Source organism: Sceloporus occidentalis, unplaced genomic scaffold, assembly GCF_023333645.1.
Source record: "Sceloporus occidentalis isolate IW3139 unplaced genomic scaffold, rSceOcc1.0.p SCAF_3, whole genome shotgun sequence".
In the NCBI taxonomy this organism is placed as follows: domain Eukaryota; kingdom Metazoa; phylum Chordata; class Lepidosauria; order Squamata; family Phrynosomatidae; genus Sceloporus; species Sceloporus occidentalis.
In genome coordinates, this window is record NW_028316983.1 from 125197574 (window position 1) to 125217433 (window position 19860).

Consider the following 19860-nt stretch of genomic DNA (forward strand, 5'->3'; position numbering starts at 1 on the left):
TGGTTCATAGTCTCTTCTGCCTTGAGAGATCTATGGATACCGGAATAGAGGGTATCTGTTAACCATCACCCCATCATAAAACTGCCTGACTGGTGCGAATTGATTGCTGCTCTCAGCTAACAGTTCTGGATACATGATCATCCTGAGCATAGCCCATGGTGGCAGCAACTCTTTCCCAGAATGCCTTTCCCTGAGAAGTTTAGATACAGGTGTTGTTGACCTAAGATCCATCATGTCTATCTATCTATATATCTATCTACCCATGTACCTATATACTATATATGTGTGAGAGCTTACCCACTGGCCTTCCCTTCTGCAACCTCCCTCGTGTCTAGAAGCTATCCCTAATGGCAGAACACACCCTGAGTCACTGCATGAAGGAGGATTCTGACACCCTTCTGATGTTCTGAAGGCTGTGTCTTGCAGTATATTGGTTCCCACATGGACCAAAAGGAAGGGCTATTGGTCAGTAGGCTTGACCAGTCTTGTCATCCTGTCTGTCACATCATGGATCTTTGCTCCCAAGGACACCACCCTCCTCTCAAGACATCTTGTCAGGACTACAAATCACTGCTTCTGTACCCCTCAGCAAGGAGTCCCCCACTACGACCACACGACTCCTCCGAGGCTTAGCAGCAGAGTCCCCTGCTCTGTCCCTGAAGTCTGTCCATGTTGCTCTTCCTCGTCCTCCTTGATAAGGGAAAGAGCTTCAAATTGATTCTCTAGCTGCAAGCCCCCAGAACAATCCCTTGTTGGCCTAGTTCTCTGTGTGACATTCCTCCAGCTGTCTGCCTCCTGTGTATGTGAAGTGACCTCCTCCGCCCCAGCAACTTCCTCTGTGTGGTCCCCGTCCAAGACGGTTCTGTTCTGTCCAGGAAATCCTCTTGCTCCCTAATATGCTGAAGTGTAGCTACTCTGGACTCCAGCTACTGGTCTTTCTCCTCCAAGAGTGCTACTAACTTGCACTTGGTGCATGCGAAGTTCTCCACATCTGTAGGCAAGAAGGCAAACATCCCATAGGTGTTGCAGATGACTGCAGCAGTTCCATCAGTGTCCATACTGAGAAGTCTTAAGTAATCACTCAAACAGGACTATGGGCTTCCTCCAGTAAACACCAACATTAAGGCCCCTGATGACCTGGCCTTTTTCACCAATCTCTGGCTGTGAGTTCAATCAACTCAGCCTCTGCTGTAGTTCTCCTTGGATGAAAAATGGTGTGCGGCTCTGAGAGGAGTTATATAGAGCTAGTCTGCTATCTCCGCCCCCTAGTGACTCACAGATGTGACTCACAGAAGCTTCACCCCCTCAGCAACAAGCACACTATCCTAAGGGTTTTAAAAAAATCAAACACTCGCCCCTCAAAATGTCTGCCCAGTTACATCTCTCCTTCTCCTCTCTGTGGCAGGAACATGAATTAATCCATGTAACTCTCACTTCTACCTACCATACTAAAATATTCAATTTTGGAACCATATAACTTATACATATTTCAGTTGTCATTATTTTGGCCTTGTTCAGAACCTGTATTTGAATTAGAATCCACTTCTGCAACAAGACATATACTTAAATCTTAACAGTTCCTTTGAAGTCTTCCTTGCAGAGTTCTAGACTGATTCTGGTTTGCTGTTTGTTGAAGCTATTTGTCTAGCAGAATATTGACAGGTCCAATGATGTTCATCTTTCTTTTTCCCTTCAGTGTGATAGAAAATTCCAGTGTTGACATCCCTATAGTCACTTCTGCTGAAGCTGAACAGTCAGAACCTGACTGCGATATTAGTGGTGCACTTGAAGCTGATCCTCAGAGTGAGGCTTCCTCTCTTGTTACTTCACCAGACAGGTGAGTATTGGAATATGTTTAGTGTTGTTATTGTTTTACTTTTGTAATTGGTGATACTTTTGAGTTTGCCATTTTAGGTATCCATGTGACCATTTGTAACCTGAAATTTCAAGCTATTTCCATATGAATTTCTAATGTTGACATACTTTTAGCCTTGTAGGTCAACACATAGAAAATATCTCTTCACACCAGAAGGGAAAGACGACTAAATCAGAATTTGATGCCCAAGTTGCTGCAACTGAGCAAAAGACAGATCCAAAATCAGCACTTAATGTTTCAGATAACCTAAGAGGGGAGGTATGTGGTGTAACGCAAAACACCTTAATCAATGTCATTTAAATGTTTTATATTTCACAGCACAGCCCTCCCTGGTTTCCGATTATTTGTTTTCTGAAGACTCACTCTTTTGGCCGGTCTGAATTATACTCAGAACCTGTATATTTGATGTGTGGTCCTCTCTTTCAAGTATGCGTTGAATTAATGGCTTCTGGTTATAATTTAGAATGAAAGAGCAGGTTGTGAAAAGTAGAGGTGTTTTCTGACACATGCAAGATGGACATGTTAGAATCATAGAATCATAGAGTTGGAAGAGACCGCAAGGGCCATCCAGTCCAACCCCCTGCCATGCAGGAAATCCAGATCAAAGCATCCCCGACAGATGGCCATCCAGCCTCCATTTGAAGACCTCCAAGGAGGGAGACTCCACCACACTCTGAGGAAGTGTGTTCCACTGTTGGACAGCCCTTACTGTCAGGAAGTTCCTCCTAATGTTGAGGTAGAATCTCTTTTCCTGCAGCTTGGATCCATTGTTCCTGGTCCTGTTCTCTGGAGCAGCAGAAAACAATCTTGCTCCCTCCTCAATATGACATCCCTTCAAATATTTAAACAGGGCTATCATATCACCTCTTAACCTTCTTTTCTCCAGGCTAAACATACCCAGCTCCCTAAGGTGTTCCTCATAGGGCTTGGTTTCTAGACCCTTCACCATTTTAGTCGCCCTCCTTTGGACACGCTCCAGTTTCTCAATGTCCTTTTTGAATTGTGGTGCCCAGAACTGGACACAATATTCCAGGTGGGGCCTGACCAGAGCAGTATATAGTGGCACTATTACTTCCCTTGATCTAGACACTATACTTCTATTGATGCAGCCTAAAATCGCATTAGCTCTGTTAGCTGCCGCATCACACTGTTGACTCATGTTCAATTTGTGGTCTAGGAGTCCAAGTTAAAGAGAGATGTGGGGCTAATAGCCTATAGTACCACCCTCACTTCTCTTAAGGGAGCTACAGCTGAGTTAAACAGAAATGTAGTTGTTGTTTTCCCCCGCTCCTTGCCACATGATGTAATTTCCTCCTCTTTTTTTTCCTCACTGGGTGACTGCAGTTACTGCTACTTCTGCTATGGCTTTCCTTTGCCTCTGTCTGACTCCCCCTACCCCTTGCAATGGCTGGACAGAGGGGAGGGGAATACTGCACCAACTCCCCTCATATTATCTCTGTGTGTGTACTATCTCATGACTGTGTCCATATCTGGGCAGATATTGTATTTCTTCTCCCTGACAGTAACATTAACTTTTTCAAATAGTTCACAATGCAAGTTGTGTTTGCAGTTTTTTCGTAAAATGCTGGAATGCAATTTGCCTCTCAGCCTAGCAGTAGGCGTACTGATAATAGGCTATATTTGTCTTTTAATATTCACTGTATTATAATTTACATAGTACATAAATTTGTTACTATAATTACATAACTTTGTTACTATATTGTCTATATGTCACCCTCAACTTTGTAATAGCTTAAAACCTGATATTGTTTTGCTGCCTTGTCCAGAGAAAAGCAGGAGAAATTGATCCAACCTCTGTAATAACTCCAAAAGACCCAGGAGATATTCCCACATTTGATGAATGGAAGAAGCAAGTTATGGAAGTGGAAAAAGAAAAGAGTGAGTTCACTATTTTTCAGTCAAACTTTGAAGAGAATCCTCCCTTTAAAATCCCATATTTATGTATTCTGACTATGTTTTCTGACTTTATAAAGGTTTTTGTAAGTTTTCTTGCAAATGAGCTTTATTTCTAGTTGAAATTTGATACTAATTCCAAACAACCGAATCTTTCCTTGTTCTAAAATTTTCTTAGGCAAACATACTGAAGTAGCATGAGTGGCTTTGCAATTCCAGTGATCAGAGATTTCTGTTGAAGAAGGGTCACGTGTTCAGTGGCCTAACTTTGCTTGTTTCAATCATAATAACTTACTGAGACATCTGAGTATTCCACTCCAATGGAATTAGAGCTAGGAGTAAGTTTTTCATAGAATCATAGAGCAATAGAGTTGGAAGAGACCACAAGGGCCATCCAGTCCAACCCCCAGCCATGCAGGAATACACAACCAAAGCACTCCTGAGAGATGGTCATCTAGCCTCTGCTTAAACATTTTCAAAGAAGGAGACTCCACCACACTGGGAGGAAGTGTGTTCCACTGTCAAACAATTTTTCTTTTACTATTCTCTGAACATGGAGATGAGTGGGAGAATCTACTTTGACATCAAATACACATGTCACCTGTATCTTCTCCAGAGTTGGAAATATGCTGAGTTCTAGATTCTTCTGTTATATTTGTGGGTTGTGAGTGAGTGGCTGCATTACAGGCATTTAGCCACTGTGCCACCTAGCTCCCTTCTTTAAATCACTGTACAAGATTGTTGTCTTAAATCTAACATTGGCATTGCTCACCATTTCTCTCCTCTCACATCAATCCATCCCTGCCCTTGAATTTAGTGCTGCCAGTGCCACTATATACATACACACAGGTTGAGTATTCCTTATCCGAAATGCTTGGGATCGGAAATGTTTCAAATTTTGGATTTATTTATTTTATTATATTGGATTTTTGAATATTTCCTTACTCATAATGAGTTCTCTTGGAAATGGTACCCAATTCTAAACAGGAAATTCAATTATTCTATGACTCTACACAAAGCCTAAAGATAATTTTATATAATATTTTAAATAATTCTGTCTATGAAAAAAGTTTGTGTACATAGGACCATCAGAAAGCAAAGGTGTTATTACCTCAGCCATTCATGAAAAAAGTTTTGCATTTTGAAACATTTTGGATTTTCAGATAAGGGATACTCGGCCTGTATATATGGAGCTGCCTTTCAGATTCCCTGAATGAAGACTCTTGAAGTCCTTTCTCAAAGTTCATCTTCATGTGTTGTTACACACAGAGCCCTGATTTGCTCCCATCACTAGTCCCAGCTTCTGCCAACCTAGCAGTTCAAAAGCATGCAAATACAAGTAGATAAATAGGTACCACTCCTATGGGAAGGTAAACATGCTGGCCACATGACCACAAAGTAGTCTCTGACAATGCTGCCTCTTCGGCTAAGTAACGGAGATGAGCACCGCCTCCTATGGTTGGACATAACAGTCTTGTTAACAGGGAGTACCTTTGCCTTTACCTTTATTGTAGCTAAGCACAGGTACATGTAACTAAATTTATCACATATTCTGTTCATCTGAATTTCACTTCATGTTTTTCCCTGTGCTGCACTTTAAACTATAAACTCCTCAGGACAGTTACCTTTGGTATGGTGTAAAGCACCCATGAACATTGACAACACTAAGGAACTGCTCAACTTTCAGATTGTGTTGGTTTGAGGGTAATGATTCTATGATTCTAATGCGTGTATTGGAACTTTTAGTGGAAGAACCATCTTGTTTCCCTCATCCTATTCTGCATTCCTGCATAATCATAGGCCTTTGGCCTGTTTCTAGGATTTCCTGCAATGCCTGTTAAGAACTTTCCTGTTTCCTCTTGTAAACTTTCTCCACTTTGGTGCAAATAGATGGTTCTCTTCCTACTATTACAAAAAGTGTGATATGAAATTTGGTGAAGAAAGCAAGGAGGGGATTAGATTTTTTAACTCTGGTATTCTTTATATTGTATACAGGTCAGTCCATGCATCCTTCCACCAACGGTGGTCAACATGCCACCAAAAAGGTCCAGAAAAGTAGGAATAATTATGCTTCAGTTGAATGTGGTGCCAAAATATTGGCAGCTAATCCAGAAGCAAAGGTAACTATAATTGCTGTTGTCTGCCTTCAATTCGTTCCCCATTTATGGTGACTCTAAAATGATCCTATCACAGCGTTGTTGGTTTTTGTTTGTTTGTTTGTTTTTGGTTACGGTATGTTCAGAAGGAGGTCTATTTTGCCTCTGAGGATGAGTGTGACTTGCCTGAGCTCACCCAGTGGGTTTCCATAGCTGAGTGGGGATTTGAATCCTGATCTGTAGAGTCATAGTCCAATTCTCAAACCACAACACCATGATGGCTCTCAAGCAGTACAATAACTATATTAGCATCGTAACTATCCTATAGCTGCTGTAGTGTAATATACAAATAGTAACTATACTACTACATTTTTAATTTTTTAATTATTTATTAACAAAATGGATGATGATATTCCTGTTGAATAGAATGGACTCATTGATTTGTTATAACATATTTAGAAGTGAGCAGAGTTCAAAGTATTAGTAATGAGAGTCGATTGGTTTCCCCCATTCTACTGCTGTTAGCTTGTGCAGGATGTGTGATGGTTCTGAGATCACTTGCTCCCTTGAGAGGAAAAAACTTCAAAAGTAAGATAGCAGTACTAGAGTTAGTGAAAATTACATGCCATAGGACAGAACATATCTCATGGTGTAAACCATAAAATAACCTGTGAGGACTAGCTGAAACAGCTCTTTCCCACAAGATAGTGACAGGATAAAATTTTTCATCTTTAAGGCACCACAAAATGTTGTTTTTATTTCAAGGAAGTACTAAGAGGAGGCCAATGATATTTTTTCCTCTGTAACAGGAATGTCAGGGAACACTTCTAACATTCCTTCCTAGACACTCCCACCGGTGTATTGGTAGAGGATTAAAAAAAAAAGCCTGAAATTAACATACAGCATTAAGGATTGAATTTGCAGTTTTAGCTGTTTTGCATATATTTAAGCAAAATGTGTAAAGTGCACCAGAATCTGGTCACTGTTGTTTACTTTGAGACAAACAACCCTGAAATAGGACTTGTCCCCGATTTTGTAACAAATCTGTAATAATTGAAATGAGTGTTGAAATTAGATCTCTATGAGTCAAAGTAACAGCAACAGTGTTAAATGGTCACCTTTTTTTTTATATAGAAGAACACAGTGTAAATTAATTTTTGGTTTGACTTGTTTGACATGTTCATGAGTGTTTGTGTTAAACAAATACTGGCTTTCTGAATGAATTGTAGTCTTGAGACAACTTACTTTATACGACCTTTTGGTAACCTGTTCAGGAACATAAGGAATCTTGATCACTACCACAAACTCATAGACCACATAATAAATATAGATCTTGGTTATACAGGCTGAGGCTCCCTTATCCAAAATGCATGGGACCGGAAGTGTTTTTGGATATTTTTGGATTATGGAATATTTGCCAGCTGCTCACTTCTTCCTTGTGAACGAATGACCAAGAGCACAGCTGCTGCTGCTTCAGAGGCAGAAATGAGTACCAGGAGGGCTCACTGGAGATCTCCTGTATAGTAATGAAATCCATTATATAAAGTAAAATGGTGTAGAATTTATGAGCTGCAAAGAGACATGAGAGACAAGACACTGCAGAGAGATGTGGCTGAAGAGAGACATGAGAAAATTTCCAAAACCTGTTGAAATGAAAAATAGAGTGAACTTTCCAATGACTGGGGAAGCGGTGGTAGCAAAGAAAGGCGGTTGGAAAGGCCTGATTACTGTACAGGAGCTCTCCAGGAAGTCCCCCAGCCATCCACTTCTGCCTTTAGGATGGTAGTACTCCTCCTGGTCATTCGTTCACAAGGCAGAAGTGGGCAAATATTTCAAAATTGGATTTCTTATATAATATTTTTTTCTCGGACTTGAAAAATGAAGTAACCTTTTCTTGAAATGCACCATTTTTAGATATGTTGTTAGTGAAATTTGTTTATGATTATTTTATACCATATACAAGTACTGCATTACACATGTCCTTTAGGAAATAATTTTTGTAAAAGTTGACATTGCAAAATTGGAAGAATTTTGTTTGGATCATTTACAAGTCAATGATATAATTCCCAAGCAATTACAAAGCTGTGGTTTACATGAACCATGAAAAGACTTGGATGTTGAAGGGATTTTTTCTTCCTGTGATCCAGAATTTAAGGTTTTTGGTATCTATTGCAATATAAGATTTGTGTTCTGAAAATTTCAAACTTATGCTTTTTACATCAAAGGCAGGTAGAAGGTAGACTTGGATCAACTGAATTTTTCACTCCTAGTTGTTCTGGTAAAACTAGGTGATGAGCTTCATTCAGTTCTGGTGCTCAAATCAAATTCCATGCTCAGAATTCTTTAGTTCTAAGGATGTCTTTTGAAACTGGTTGTAGTCAGTTAGTCTTGAGTTATTTGCTTGTTTTTTAAAAAGAAAGTAGACCTTTCAACTCTGCTATGTATATTTAGCCTGCATCTATTTTATTTTTCTGAAATCCTGTGTAGAAATATTGAAAATAATTCTATGAAATACTGTATATACTCAACTCTAAGTCGACCTCATGTATAAATTGAGGACAGGTTTTGGGGCCAAAATTATGGATTTTGATATGACCCATGGATAAGTTGAGGGTAAAACTTAGGGCCATATAACAAAGCATCTAAAGGATGAAACAAAGGAAAACAATTTAAAAACTTACAAAATTCCAACAGACATAACTGTTTGTGTTCACACTAAAGGCAGGATGGATGAGATAACATAAGGAGAGCTCTTACCTTTCACCAGGGGATGGTTCCCTTTTGTATAAGAGTTAAAGTACAGGACTTACATTGACCCGTAGATAAGTCAATCCAGGTTTTTGGAGTCAGTTTTTAACTAGAATTTCTAGACTCATACATGAATGTATACAGTAGAAATATTGAAAATGATTCATATGATTCTATGAAAATTCATGCAAAATGTTTCATTTTTCTCTTCTATATTTCTTAAAACATAATTAGTAAATGAGTAGAATAGGCAAATATCAACTCAAACTACTTTTTAAATAATATTCACGATTATAATCTTTTTATTCTTTATAGAGTACCTCAGCAATACTAATGGAGAATATGGACCTTTACATGCTTAATCCATGCAGTACAAAAATCTGGTAATTACTATTTCTGCATATGAGGAATTTGAAGAATCTATTGGTATCTGAGAGTCCATGGATCTGACACCTCTTGATAGTCAATTTATATTTTAGCAGCCAGGAAATTGATTTTTCAGATAGAATTAAGCTATGTATTAACTCATACTCCATCTAGTTTAACACATAATGCAACTTCTTTAAAAATTCAGAACAATCTTGCTGGCAAGGAATTTCATGCCCCTCCACTTCCAAAGTTGTATCAGTTGTAGCTAGTTGGGAGACTTAGAAGGGTTCTTTTTTCTAGATGAAACTGTGTTTTAAAATTTCTTTCCTGATAAGAGGGAGATTGAAGAGTAATTAGATACACAGTTTGTGGGGGAGGAAGTGAGGAAGTTTTGAATCAAGTTGACCTAAGTCAATCTCTGGAATGCCCTGTTCTGGGGCCTACCACCTATGGTAGTCACAGGCCAGTAGAGCTTTCTGGGGCAAATGGACCACAGCCATTTGAAACCCAGATGGTATTCCAGCCTATTCTAATCCCCAGTGGCTTTTGGATTACATGCCTACCTCAGTTTCATTTTCTGTCTTTTCCAGTCCTTTTTCTTTTCTGTTTTTAAGGCCAAACTTTCCCCACTAGAAAAACATATTGGCATAAGAATACAGATGTGGCCTTCTCAACCATGCAAATCATACTAGACTGATGACCAGAAAGGCACACAAATCTCTGTGCAAACGTTTACAGTTTGCTACAGTTTAAGAAAGCATGTAGGGGAAATTGAGGAGTGATGTGTCAGAGTCACGTAGTCTGCATGTTACCTTGAGATGATGTGAGATGAAGATCTGCAGATTAGCAAATTAGGTCATACATATACTTTCCCCAGCAATCCCTATGCCTTCCAGCAACAAGAAATGCAGTAAAACTTGATTTCCCCATTTAAGAATAAAAAAATAACCATTTAAACTTCAAGCCTGTCTCTAGAACACATAAAGTGCTATTACTTCTCAATAAATCTTATTTCAAGAGCATATTTCACAAGTATGAGGTCCTGTGGCAATTTATTTAACTAATTTATATTCATTTATTAAAATATTTCTAACCAGTCCTATATCAAAAATACCTCAGAGCAGCTTACAAATAACATCAAAACAACAGATTAAACGATTTAAAGCAGTAAAAATAATTTAAATAATCTAAAAATAAATTATACATAATGAGATAAAAACAAATTGAAAGGAATAAAAAGTTTTAAAAAGCTATGCACACTATTGGCACTACCTTTCCATGGTGGCATGCTTCTGTGAGGCAAGAGGCTATGTTGATGGCAGCAGTGCTGCAGCTAGGGCCTCCAATGTCATACAGGCTTTTTCTGAGGAACCAAACTAAATGTACCAAAGCAGCTATTGAACAGCAGTAGTATTGGTAGGTGACAAAAACAAGATCAGGAACGCCAGGGACATTGTCAGGTAGGAATGCAAAAAGATACCATCTATACCCCAAAACAAAGAAAAGCCTCCATGGATAGGTGAAACTCTTCAAGCAGTTAAGGACGATGAGAAGCAACAGTAAGAGGTGACAAAGAGAGTCAGAGCTTTGAATCAACTGTTCATTTAATTGTGTACAGGGAAAAGTAGAATTACTATAATAATAAATACAAAGAAATAGATGATGATGATGATGATGATGATGATGATGATGATGATGATGATAATTTATTTATGACACACCCAATCACTAGGAATCCGGGTAGGTTACAACAGTAAAAATACATTACAATAAAATACTAAATGGTCCCTTCCCAACCCCCTCCCCAATATTAAAACTAGAATTAAACAATCAGAGTTTAAAAACAGTAAAATGCAATACAGCATTAGGTTTTATTTAAAAACAATTTGATGGACAGGGAGACATACATCAGAAAATTGAGATCATATTCATGAACATACACAAGGGAGGAAGTTGGAGCTTATTGGCTAGGTTGGAAAGGCCTGCTGGAAGAGTGAAGATATGGCGGATTTCTTCCAGCAGGTCGTTCCACAACTTCGACGCAGCAGTAGAGAAGGCCCTTTGAGTGACAGACGTTAGCCTAGCTGTTTTTTGGCTGAAGTAAGTTCTTACTTGACGACCTTAGAGTGTGGGACGGACAGTACGGAAGAAGGCGTTCCCTTAAGTATTCTGGACCCAAGCCATGTAGGGCTTTAAAGGTAGTCACCAACAATTTGTACCTTGCCTGGAAACTGATTGGCAGCCAATGAAGGGACTACAGAACAGGTGTTATATGATTGTTCCGGGAAGTATCTGTAATTAGTCTTGCTGCCATGTTTTGTACCATCTGAAGTTTCCAAACTTGGCACAGAGGTAGCCCCAAGTAAAGTGCATTACAGAAGTGCATGTACTACTGTTTCAAGGTCCCCTGGCTCCAGGAAGAGGCATAGCTGGCGTATCAGCCGAAGCTGGTAGTAAGTGCTCCTGAATGTCGCATCCACCTGCTCTGACAGCTGGAGCGATGAGTCAAGGAGCACCTCAAGCTGCGAACAGAGTCCTTCAAGAGAAGTGTGACCCCATCTAGAACTGGCTGACTTAACTCCATTCTTGGGTTCGGGTTTCCAGTAACAAATACCTCTGTCTTACCTGGATTCAGCTTGAGTCGGTTTTCCCTTATCTAGTCCATTACCGCCCCAAGACAGGCATGGAATCATAGAGTTGGAAGAGACCGCAAGGGCCATCCAGTCCAATCCCCTGCCATGCAGGAAATCTAAATCAAAGCATCCCCAACAGATGGTCATCCAGCCTCTGTTTAAAAACCTCTAAGGAAGGAGATTCCACTACACTCCGAGGGAGTTTGTTCCACTGTCGAACAGCCCTTACTGTCAGGAAGTTCCTCCTAATGTTGAGGTGGAATCTCTTTTCCTGTAGCTTGCATCCATTACTCCATGTCCTAGTTTCTGGAACAGCAAAAAACAAGCTAGCTCCCTCCTCAATGTGAGAAGAGATGCCTTCTTTAGTTACTGCATCAGTTGGAGACATAGAGAAATATATTTGGGTGTCATCGATGTACTGATAATACCCTGCCCCATGACTTCGGATGTTCTTGCCCAGCAGCTTCAAGTAGATTTTAAACAGCATGGGACACAGGATTGCGCCTGGGAGGATGCCAAATTTTAGCTCTCTTTTAGAGGAGCAACTGTCTCCCAGTGCCACCATCTGGAATCTTCCCGAGAGGTAGGAATGCAACCACTGTAGAACAGTGCCTCCAATACTCAACTCCCTCAGGCGTTCCAGAAGGATACCATGGTCGATGGTATTGAAGGCATGACAATAATAAAGGAAGAACAAGAGATCTCTTTCACAAGATCTAAGAAATCAAAAGGAAATTTAAACCAAAAGTGGGGATGCTTTGCAGTCAGCAAGGGAACACATTACATGAGCAGGTAGAACTACAAAGATAATAAAAGCATTACACGAAAGAATTACATAAAAGAGATCAAAGGGTGACATTCATCTGAGGAAGACACAGAGGAGCCCTCCCCCTAGTGGACCTCATCCTTGGGCAAGCATATAGGCAGAGAGGCATTCTTTCAAATATCTAGATCCCAAGCCATTTGGGGCTTTTGATGTCATCACAAGAACTTTTAATTTAGACTGGAATTGTATTGGTAGCCAGCTGCAGTTTTTTAAGACTGACATCATATACTGTCGATATGTTATTCCAGTCAGCAATTAAAGCTGTTTTATTTTGCATTAGCTGCAGTTTCTGAGTCTTCTTCAGGGGCAGCCCCAAATAGAGTGCATTACAGTAGTCTGGTCAGGAGGTTACCAGTGCACAATCTACAAAGGCTAGGTTATCTCTGAGAAAAAAAGCAGTATAGTTGGTGTACCAGTCAAAGTTGTTGCCAAATACTTTCTGCTAGAGTGCAGTAACAAGGATGGATCTGAGAGTACTCCAGAGTTATGCATCTTTTTCATCAGGAGTATTTCAACCCCTCCAGGAAAGACTGTTTTCCCAGTTATCAGTCCTGAGAACCACAGAGCCTGAGTCATCCAGGCTTACATCATTTTGCTACATTATGGATTTGGATATATATATATATTTGGCATGTAATACTGTTTCCTTTTGTGCTCTTGCTCAGAAAATTCTAATTTTACTGACTTCCAACTGCTCCTGATATTTTGTGGCTTTCTTCTGCATTGAAGTACACTTCACTGAAATCAGTGGGACATCTGAGGAAGCCTGAAGAACTTAACAAAGGCACTCTTAACAGTTGTATTGTAATCTTTGCATTTCTAATAACATAAAATGGCCCGATACTTTCCAGAACTTGATCTTCTAAGCTGCTCTTCTGCAACAGGAACACCATGAAAAGAAGTGAATATGCAGCCAAGCACTGCATCATTCTGTTCTCCATTCCTGACTTCTTGCTGGAACGCCTTCTCCCATATCATCCTCCCCGCACTCTTCGTTCTGCTGGGAAGAATCTGCTTCAACCAAAGAGGACCAGACTTTCTGCAGTGACCCAGCGCTCCTTTTCAGCAGTTGCTCCTAGACTCTGGAACGACCTGCTGGATGAGATCTGTCAGATTACCACCTTGGAAACCTTTAAGAAGGCTATTAAGATGGATCTCTTCCAGCAGGCTTTTCTAGGCTAGGTCCACCTCTATTTTCCTGCCTCCCCCTCTCCACTTCTCTCCCCTTTTCTCCATCCCTTTTCCCATCCTATCTAGTCCCCGCTATACATTTCTTTTTTACAAATCTTCCATTGATTTTAACTGCGATTTTATACTACTGTTTTAATGTCTGTCTGGTTTAATCTCTTTTTAGTATTAATATGTTTTTATATTGGGGGGGAGGATAGGGGTTTTAGGATTTTAACTGTATCCTTTTTTATTGTTGTAATCCACTTGGATTCAAAGTGATTAAGCGGAATAATAATAATAATAATAATAATTCATATATTCTTCATTCACTACCGCATTTTCCAGCGTATAAGGCGACTCTTTAAGTCTGCCTTATGCGCCGGATTTTTACCCCAGAGACAGGTGAATGGCACAGCCACTTCTCTGTCTCTGGGGTCCTTGCTGGGTCCTTTCCCAGCCAGCCGGCACTCGCGCTGACTGGAGGCGGCCTCTCTGGAGGCCTGAGAGAGGATCCATGGTGGCTGGGCTCTCGACACCATTTTTCTTCCAAAAGGGGGCGGGGAAGCGGCTCCAGAGCTGGCCGGGCCAAGGAAAAGAGCCGGCCCCTTACTCCTCGCCGCCGCTGCCACCGGGGATCCTCTGATCCTCCAGCAGCTTCAGAAGTCCGCCGCGGAAGCCGCTGGAGGAACGGAGGATCCTGGGTGGCGGCAGCGGTGGCTTCCGCGGTGGACTTCTGAAGCCGCTGGAGGATCAGAGGATCCCCAGTGGTGGCGGCGGTGGCGGCACTGAGGAGTAAGGGGCCAGCTCTTTTCCTCGGCCCTGCCGGCTCTGGAGCCGCTTCCCTGCTGCCTTTTGGAAGAAAAATGGCGGCGAGAGCCCAGCTGTCGCGGATCCTTTCTCAGGCCTCCAGAGAGGCCCCCTCCAGCTGGCGCATGACCCCCTCAGGGGAGGCCAGGGATGCTGCCAGCGGGAGACTTTGTGGTCACCTTATACCCCCCATCGCCTTATATGCCGGAAAATACGGTACTTGTTTTTCTTGTTCTTCAGCCTTTCACACTTCAGGCCAATAGTCTAAAATGCTAAAGCCTGAAATGTGTGACTTGTAGTGAAATTAGTCTCCCTTGCCTGTGTTCTCGTGACACCCCTGAATACATTTTCAGACTTGCCTGCTACATTTGCTGCCACACCTTTCAGCTTTGGATTAGCTTCACTTCTCTATTTCAAAAGAGGTGTCACTCTAGCTGTGGTTGGACTGCACCTTCCATTACCCTAATCAACATATCCCATAGTGTTCTCACTCAGAAATTGTGGGAACTTCATTCCATAAATATTTGGAGATCAGTTGAGAACGCACTTCAAGAAAGTTCCTAAGGGGGATTTTGAAGCCATATATTCTGGAAGAGTTCTACACACCATGAACATCCATCAGTGATTTTGCTGTTTCTTACAATTTTCTTGCACACATCTCATCCTGTATTTTTTATTTCTCCTAAAGGTTTGTTGTTGAACTTTGTGAACCAATTCAAGTAAAGCAGCTGGACATTGCCAATCATGAATTATTCTCATCTACTCCCAAGGACTTCCTGGTGTCTATCAGTGACAGGTATGACTCATGATACTAATACAAATATGAAAGATGTTTCTACAGCACTCAGCAAAGCAGAACATATCTCATTATACTCAAATATTTCCATACATTCAATATGTAGCAGTCTGACTTAACAGGCTTATACTGTACTGCAGTTTTCCCACTGCAGATTTTCTTATATAAAGAAAAAATATATAGGAAAATACCGGATTGGGCATCTCCACATGAAGCAATCTTAAAGAGAGATAAACTAGAAGGGAAAGAGTGGTTAAAATATAAAGATATATTGAAACTGGTAGAGGGAAAACTAATGATGAAAACAAGAAAAGAACTAAGCGAGGAAGGGTGGAATATAAACTGGTATCTATATTATCAATTGGCGGAAAGATTTAAAGCAGATGAAAGACAAGTTGGAATAACAGTAAAAAAAACAGAATTAGACTTAATTATATTAGACAAAGGAAAAAAGAAAATATCCAAATTTTATAATTTGTTACTTAAATTAGAATTAGAGCAAGAACAAATAAAACAACACATGATGCAATGGGCACAAAATATTGGTAAAGATATTCAATTAGAATCATGGGAGAGAGCATGGGGTCAGGATTTAAAATTTACAATGTGTGTAGACATTAAAGAAAATTATTACAAAATGCTATATAGGTGGTATCTAACTCCAAACAGATTGGCAAAAATATATAAAAATGAGAAAAGTAATTGTTGGAAATGTGGGAAGGAAGTTGGAAGTTTTTATCATATGTGGTGGACATGCCCCAAAGTACATAAATATTGGACAGAAGTACATAAAAGAATAATGAAAATAACACAATTGGAATTACAAATGTTACCGGAATTATATTTGTTAAATATTGTAGAAAACAAAGAAGCGAGAAAGAAAATAAAGCCATTATTGTATCTCATTACATCTGCCAGAAATACACTTGCAAAAAGCTGGAGAAAGGAAATAATACCAGAGATTGAAGAATGGATAGAAAAAAGCTTAGAAATACTAGAATTGGATTCATTGACTATGAGACTCAAAGAGGATATAAGAGAGGGGGATGACGCAGTCTGGTTGAATTTGAAAGAACTATACATAAAGGGGAAGATAAAAAGTTAAAGTAATGATGGGAGGTGTAATAAAGTGTAGCAAAGGTATAAATTGAAATGGTAGAAGGAAAGAAGGGAGAAATAATCCGCTTTGATCGTAGGAGCGAAATGAGAGCGAGAAAAGTACAATTTTAGGTAACTATGCAAAAGAGGTGATGAATATAGTGAGACAAAGAAGATAAATGTAAACCTATTGGGGAAAAGTGATAAAGTAGCTAAGATAAGCAACAGATATATAAGTTTATGTGGGGAAAGGGGAGGGTATGGGGGAGGGTTCAGAAGGGGTAGCATATGAAAAGAATATGTATAATGTATAATTGAATATCCTTCTTTTTAATAGTGTAAATAACTAATAAAGATTATTAAAAAAAAGAAAAAGAAATGCACAGCTTTAAAATTGGTGACTTTAGGAACATAAGAAGCTGCCATATACCAGAACATTGGTCCTCCTAGCCCAGCATTGTCAGCTGTAACTTGTAACCACGGCTCTCCATGTTTTAGACAGGATTCTTTCCCAATGTTACCTGGAGATCAGTGGATGTGCCAAGTATGTTTAGCTTCCAAAATCAGATAGGTTTGTTTAGAGTAGCCAGAGTATTTTGTATTTACTAGCATGCCAACTGTTTTACATGCATTTCAAAGTGGAAGCTTCACGTGGTTTAAATACTATTTTTAAAAAAATCATATAGATGGAATAGAATGTGCTGTGCAGCCATTTCAGTAACAATAACTTACATTTGTAAGAACTACTTATAGCTGAAGTACAAATATAGTAGAGTCTCGATTATCCGTCCTTCGGTTATCCGACATTCCGGATTATCCAACGTCTCATGGTTCTTTGTGAGGGTGCATGCGCTCTCACAAAGAAGCATGGGATGTCAGATAATGATGCGGCAGCTTGGTTTTCCACAGCCCGAAGGGACTCCAGGGAAACCAAGCCTCCGAGAAGAGGCCTGGAGTGAATGCCCACACTTCTCCTCAGCGACACTTGGATTTCAAAAAAATAAATAAAACTTTAATTTATATTCTGCTTTTAGTTACTACAATCAAAGCAGTGTATAACCTTTAAAAAATACAATATATACAATTCCCCTCCCCTCTTTCAGGCTGAGGAAATTCAAGCTGCCGAGGAGACGACTGGACTGAGTGCACACACCTCTCCTCGGTCAGGACTCCCTTTGGGCTGAGGAAATCCAAGCCTCACCGAGGAGAGGCTTGGATTTCTTCAGCCTAAAGGGAGTGCGCGGACTGAATGCCCACACCTCTCCTTGGCCAGGCTTGGATTTCTTCAGCCTAAAGGGAGTCTGTGGACTCCCTTCAGGCTTAGGAAATTCAAGCTGCCGAGGAGATGCCTGGACTGAATGCCCACACCTCTCCTCGGCAAGGCTTGGATTTCTTCAGCCTGAAGGGAATCCGCAGACTCCCTTTGGGCTGAGGAAATCCAAGCCGCAAAGGAGAGGACTGGGCCAATCGCCCAGTCCTCTCCTTTGCAGCCTGGAACCTTGGCCCTCTCCCAGCCCTGGCAGACTCCGCCCCAGGCAACCAAGCCAGGGCAGAAGCCGCCATGGAGGAAGCAGGACAGGAGGTAAACTGGGAAGGAGGGAGGCAGGGGAGGGGAGGGGAGGGGAGAGACCTTTGTCCCCAATGGCGGGTGCGCGCACTGTCATTGGGGACAACTTCATGGCCCCTCTGGATTATCTGACATTTTTGGTTATCCGACTATCAGTCTGCCCATTTATGTCAGATAATTGGGACTCTACTGTAATTGGTACTTTCAAGTGGTATGTGCCTTGGTGTGCTTAAAATAGTTCAAGTACAAATAATTGGTATATTTACTGTGTGTGTTCTGTTCTAGGTATCCAACAAACAAGTGGGTCAAACTAGGCACTTTTCATGCTAGAGATGAGAGAAATGTTCAGAGCTTTCCACTGGATGAACAGATGTATGCCAAATATGTAAAGGTAACTTACTTACAGTGATTGCAAGTGTCTTTCTCAGATGAGAAAAATGCTGATGTTGACTATAGTAAGGCAAATTCTCACACTTACCAAACTGGGCTCTGCGAAGTAGGGCAGTGAGCTCATGCATGCAATTCCATTCAGAAAGCCTAGTTAAGTTCTGCATATTACTCATAGTATTTTTGTTAAATACCTGTGATAATCACAAGTATGACAACTGTTACAAGTGTTTGTGGCTCCTTTCAATCCTCCCACACTCTGTTGGCAGGTTCCAGTTTATTGTCACAGCAGCCTTTATTTATTTATTTATTTATTTATTTATTTATTTATTTATTTATTGTGCTTGCTAAAGAGAACAAGTAAATCTTCTATTTTCCATCTATAGACAAAATTAGATGCTGTTGAAGAGGACAAGCAAGAGAAACTGCTGAGACACGTACATTGTCATGTTATTAACTGAGAATATAATTCCCTCCCTATTTTGTTTCTAGTCTTGTCTTCCATTTTTTTAAAAAAAAACATGATAGGAGTAAACTGAGAGTTACAGTAACTGGGCAAGTTAAATGTTGCCACTTAGCATAGAGACAGAGTTTTGAGTGCCATTTTTTATCCATTGTCCCCTTAAAACAGGGCTTGACCTCATACGACTGCCCTATGGCCCTGCCTGCTTTTTGAGCTGTAGAATTTCTGAAAACCTCTTCCATCTGCTTTCCGGAGAGGGGGGCGGGGGGGGGGGGGAGAGACTAATAGAATCCCTAAAGAAATGAAATTTCTTCTAAAGCAAAGTGTGTGTGACCTCACTATGCAGTCAGGATAAGCAGTTCAAGTCAGAAGTGAATTTCTGATCATGCCCATTTTAAAACAAGATTTGAGGGGAAACATTTTTTGCCAGTTACAGCACAAAATTCTCCCCTGAGTCTTCTGAAAATGTCTGCCCATCTTAAAATGAAAACATATCTAACAGGCAAGAAATCTTAAGCTAAATATAATTTAAAGTATTAGTTTTTAGGTTTTAGTACATTATAATTTCTATTAATTTCAACCTCAGAATTATCTCCTAGGTGTTTTTAAGGCTATGAGGTCTTCTGTACCTTTCAGTGTACTTTTTTAGATCAGCTTCATACTTCTTGGCACTGTCAGCACTCCATTCTGATGGGGAATAAATATATTGTATAGATTTCTATGTAAAAGTGCCCAATTGTATAGCAAGTCTCCATTGCCTGGAAGACTGCATTTTTACTTTTCTGTGCAAACAGTCCCAGGAACCCCAGCACAATCACCTTGTTGACAACTTGTTCCTGCCATGCTCACACAGACTCTGCCTTGAAACCAACTCTTGCGTTTTATATTTAGGGACCTTAAACTGGCTACAACAATGGATCAGAGCAGGGTCACTGTTAAAGAAGATATTTATTACTTCAAGTGAGAGTGAAAATGAGAATTGGTCTCTCTAAGCAGTAGGCAGAATCAGAGAAACCAAAATCGTAAAGAATTGTTAGAAAGTCTAAATTTAGAATTAAGAATGCACTTTGTAAGTCCATTAAAAGCTGCAAAGAGTCTACAGAGCTCAAA

The 19860-nt window shown here is 40.3% G+C and overlaps 1 protein-coding gene across 4 annotated transcripts in view; it reads left to right on the forward strand.

The window, feature by feature from the left end:
• Positions 1-19860, forward strand: part of LOC149316709 (SUN domain-containing ossification factor-like) — an 89230-nt gene that overhangs the window by 15871 nt on the left and 53499 nt on the right. For all 4 annotated transcript variants that reach the window (XM_089516081.1, XM_089516078.1, XM_089516080.1 and 1 more), the window contains exons 5-11: positions 1697-1837; positions 1990-2134; positions 3664-3775; positions 5786-5910; positions 8950-9017; positions 15128-15235; positions 18186-18291. In XM_089516081.1, coding sequence (XP_089372207.1) covers positions 1697-1837; positions 1990-2134; positions 3664-3775; positions 5786-5910; positions 8950-9017; positions 15128-15235; positions 18186-18291 — 805 coding nt within the window. The remainder of the gene's footprint in view (positions 1-1696; positions 1838-1989; positions 2135-3663; positions 3776-5785; positions 5911-8949; positions 9018-15127; positions 15236-18185; positions 18292-19860) is intronic.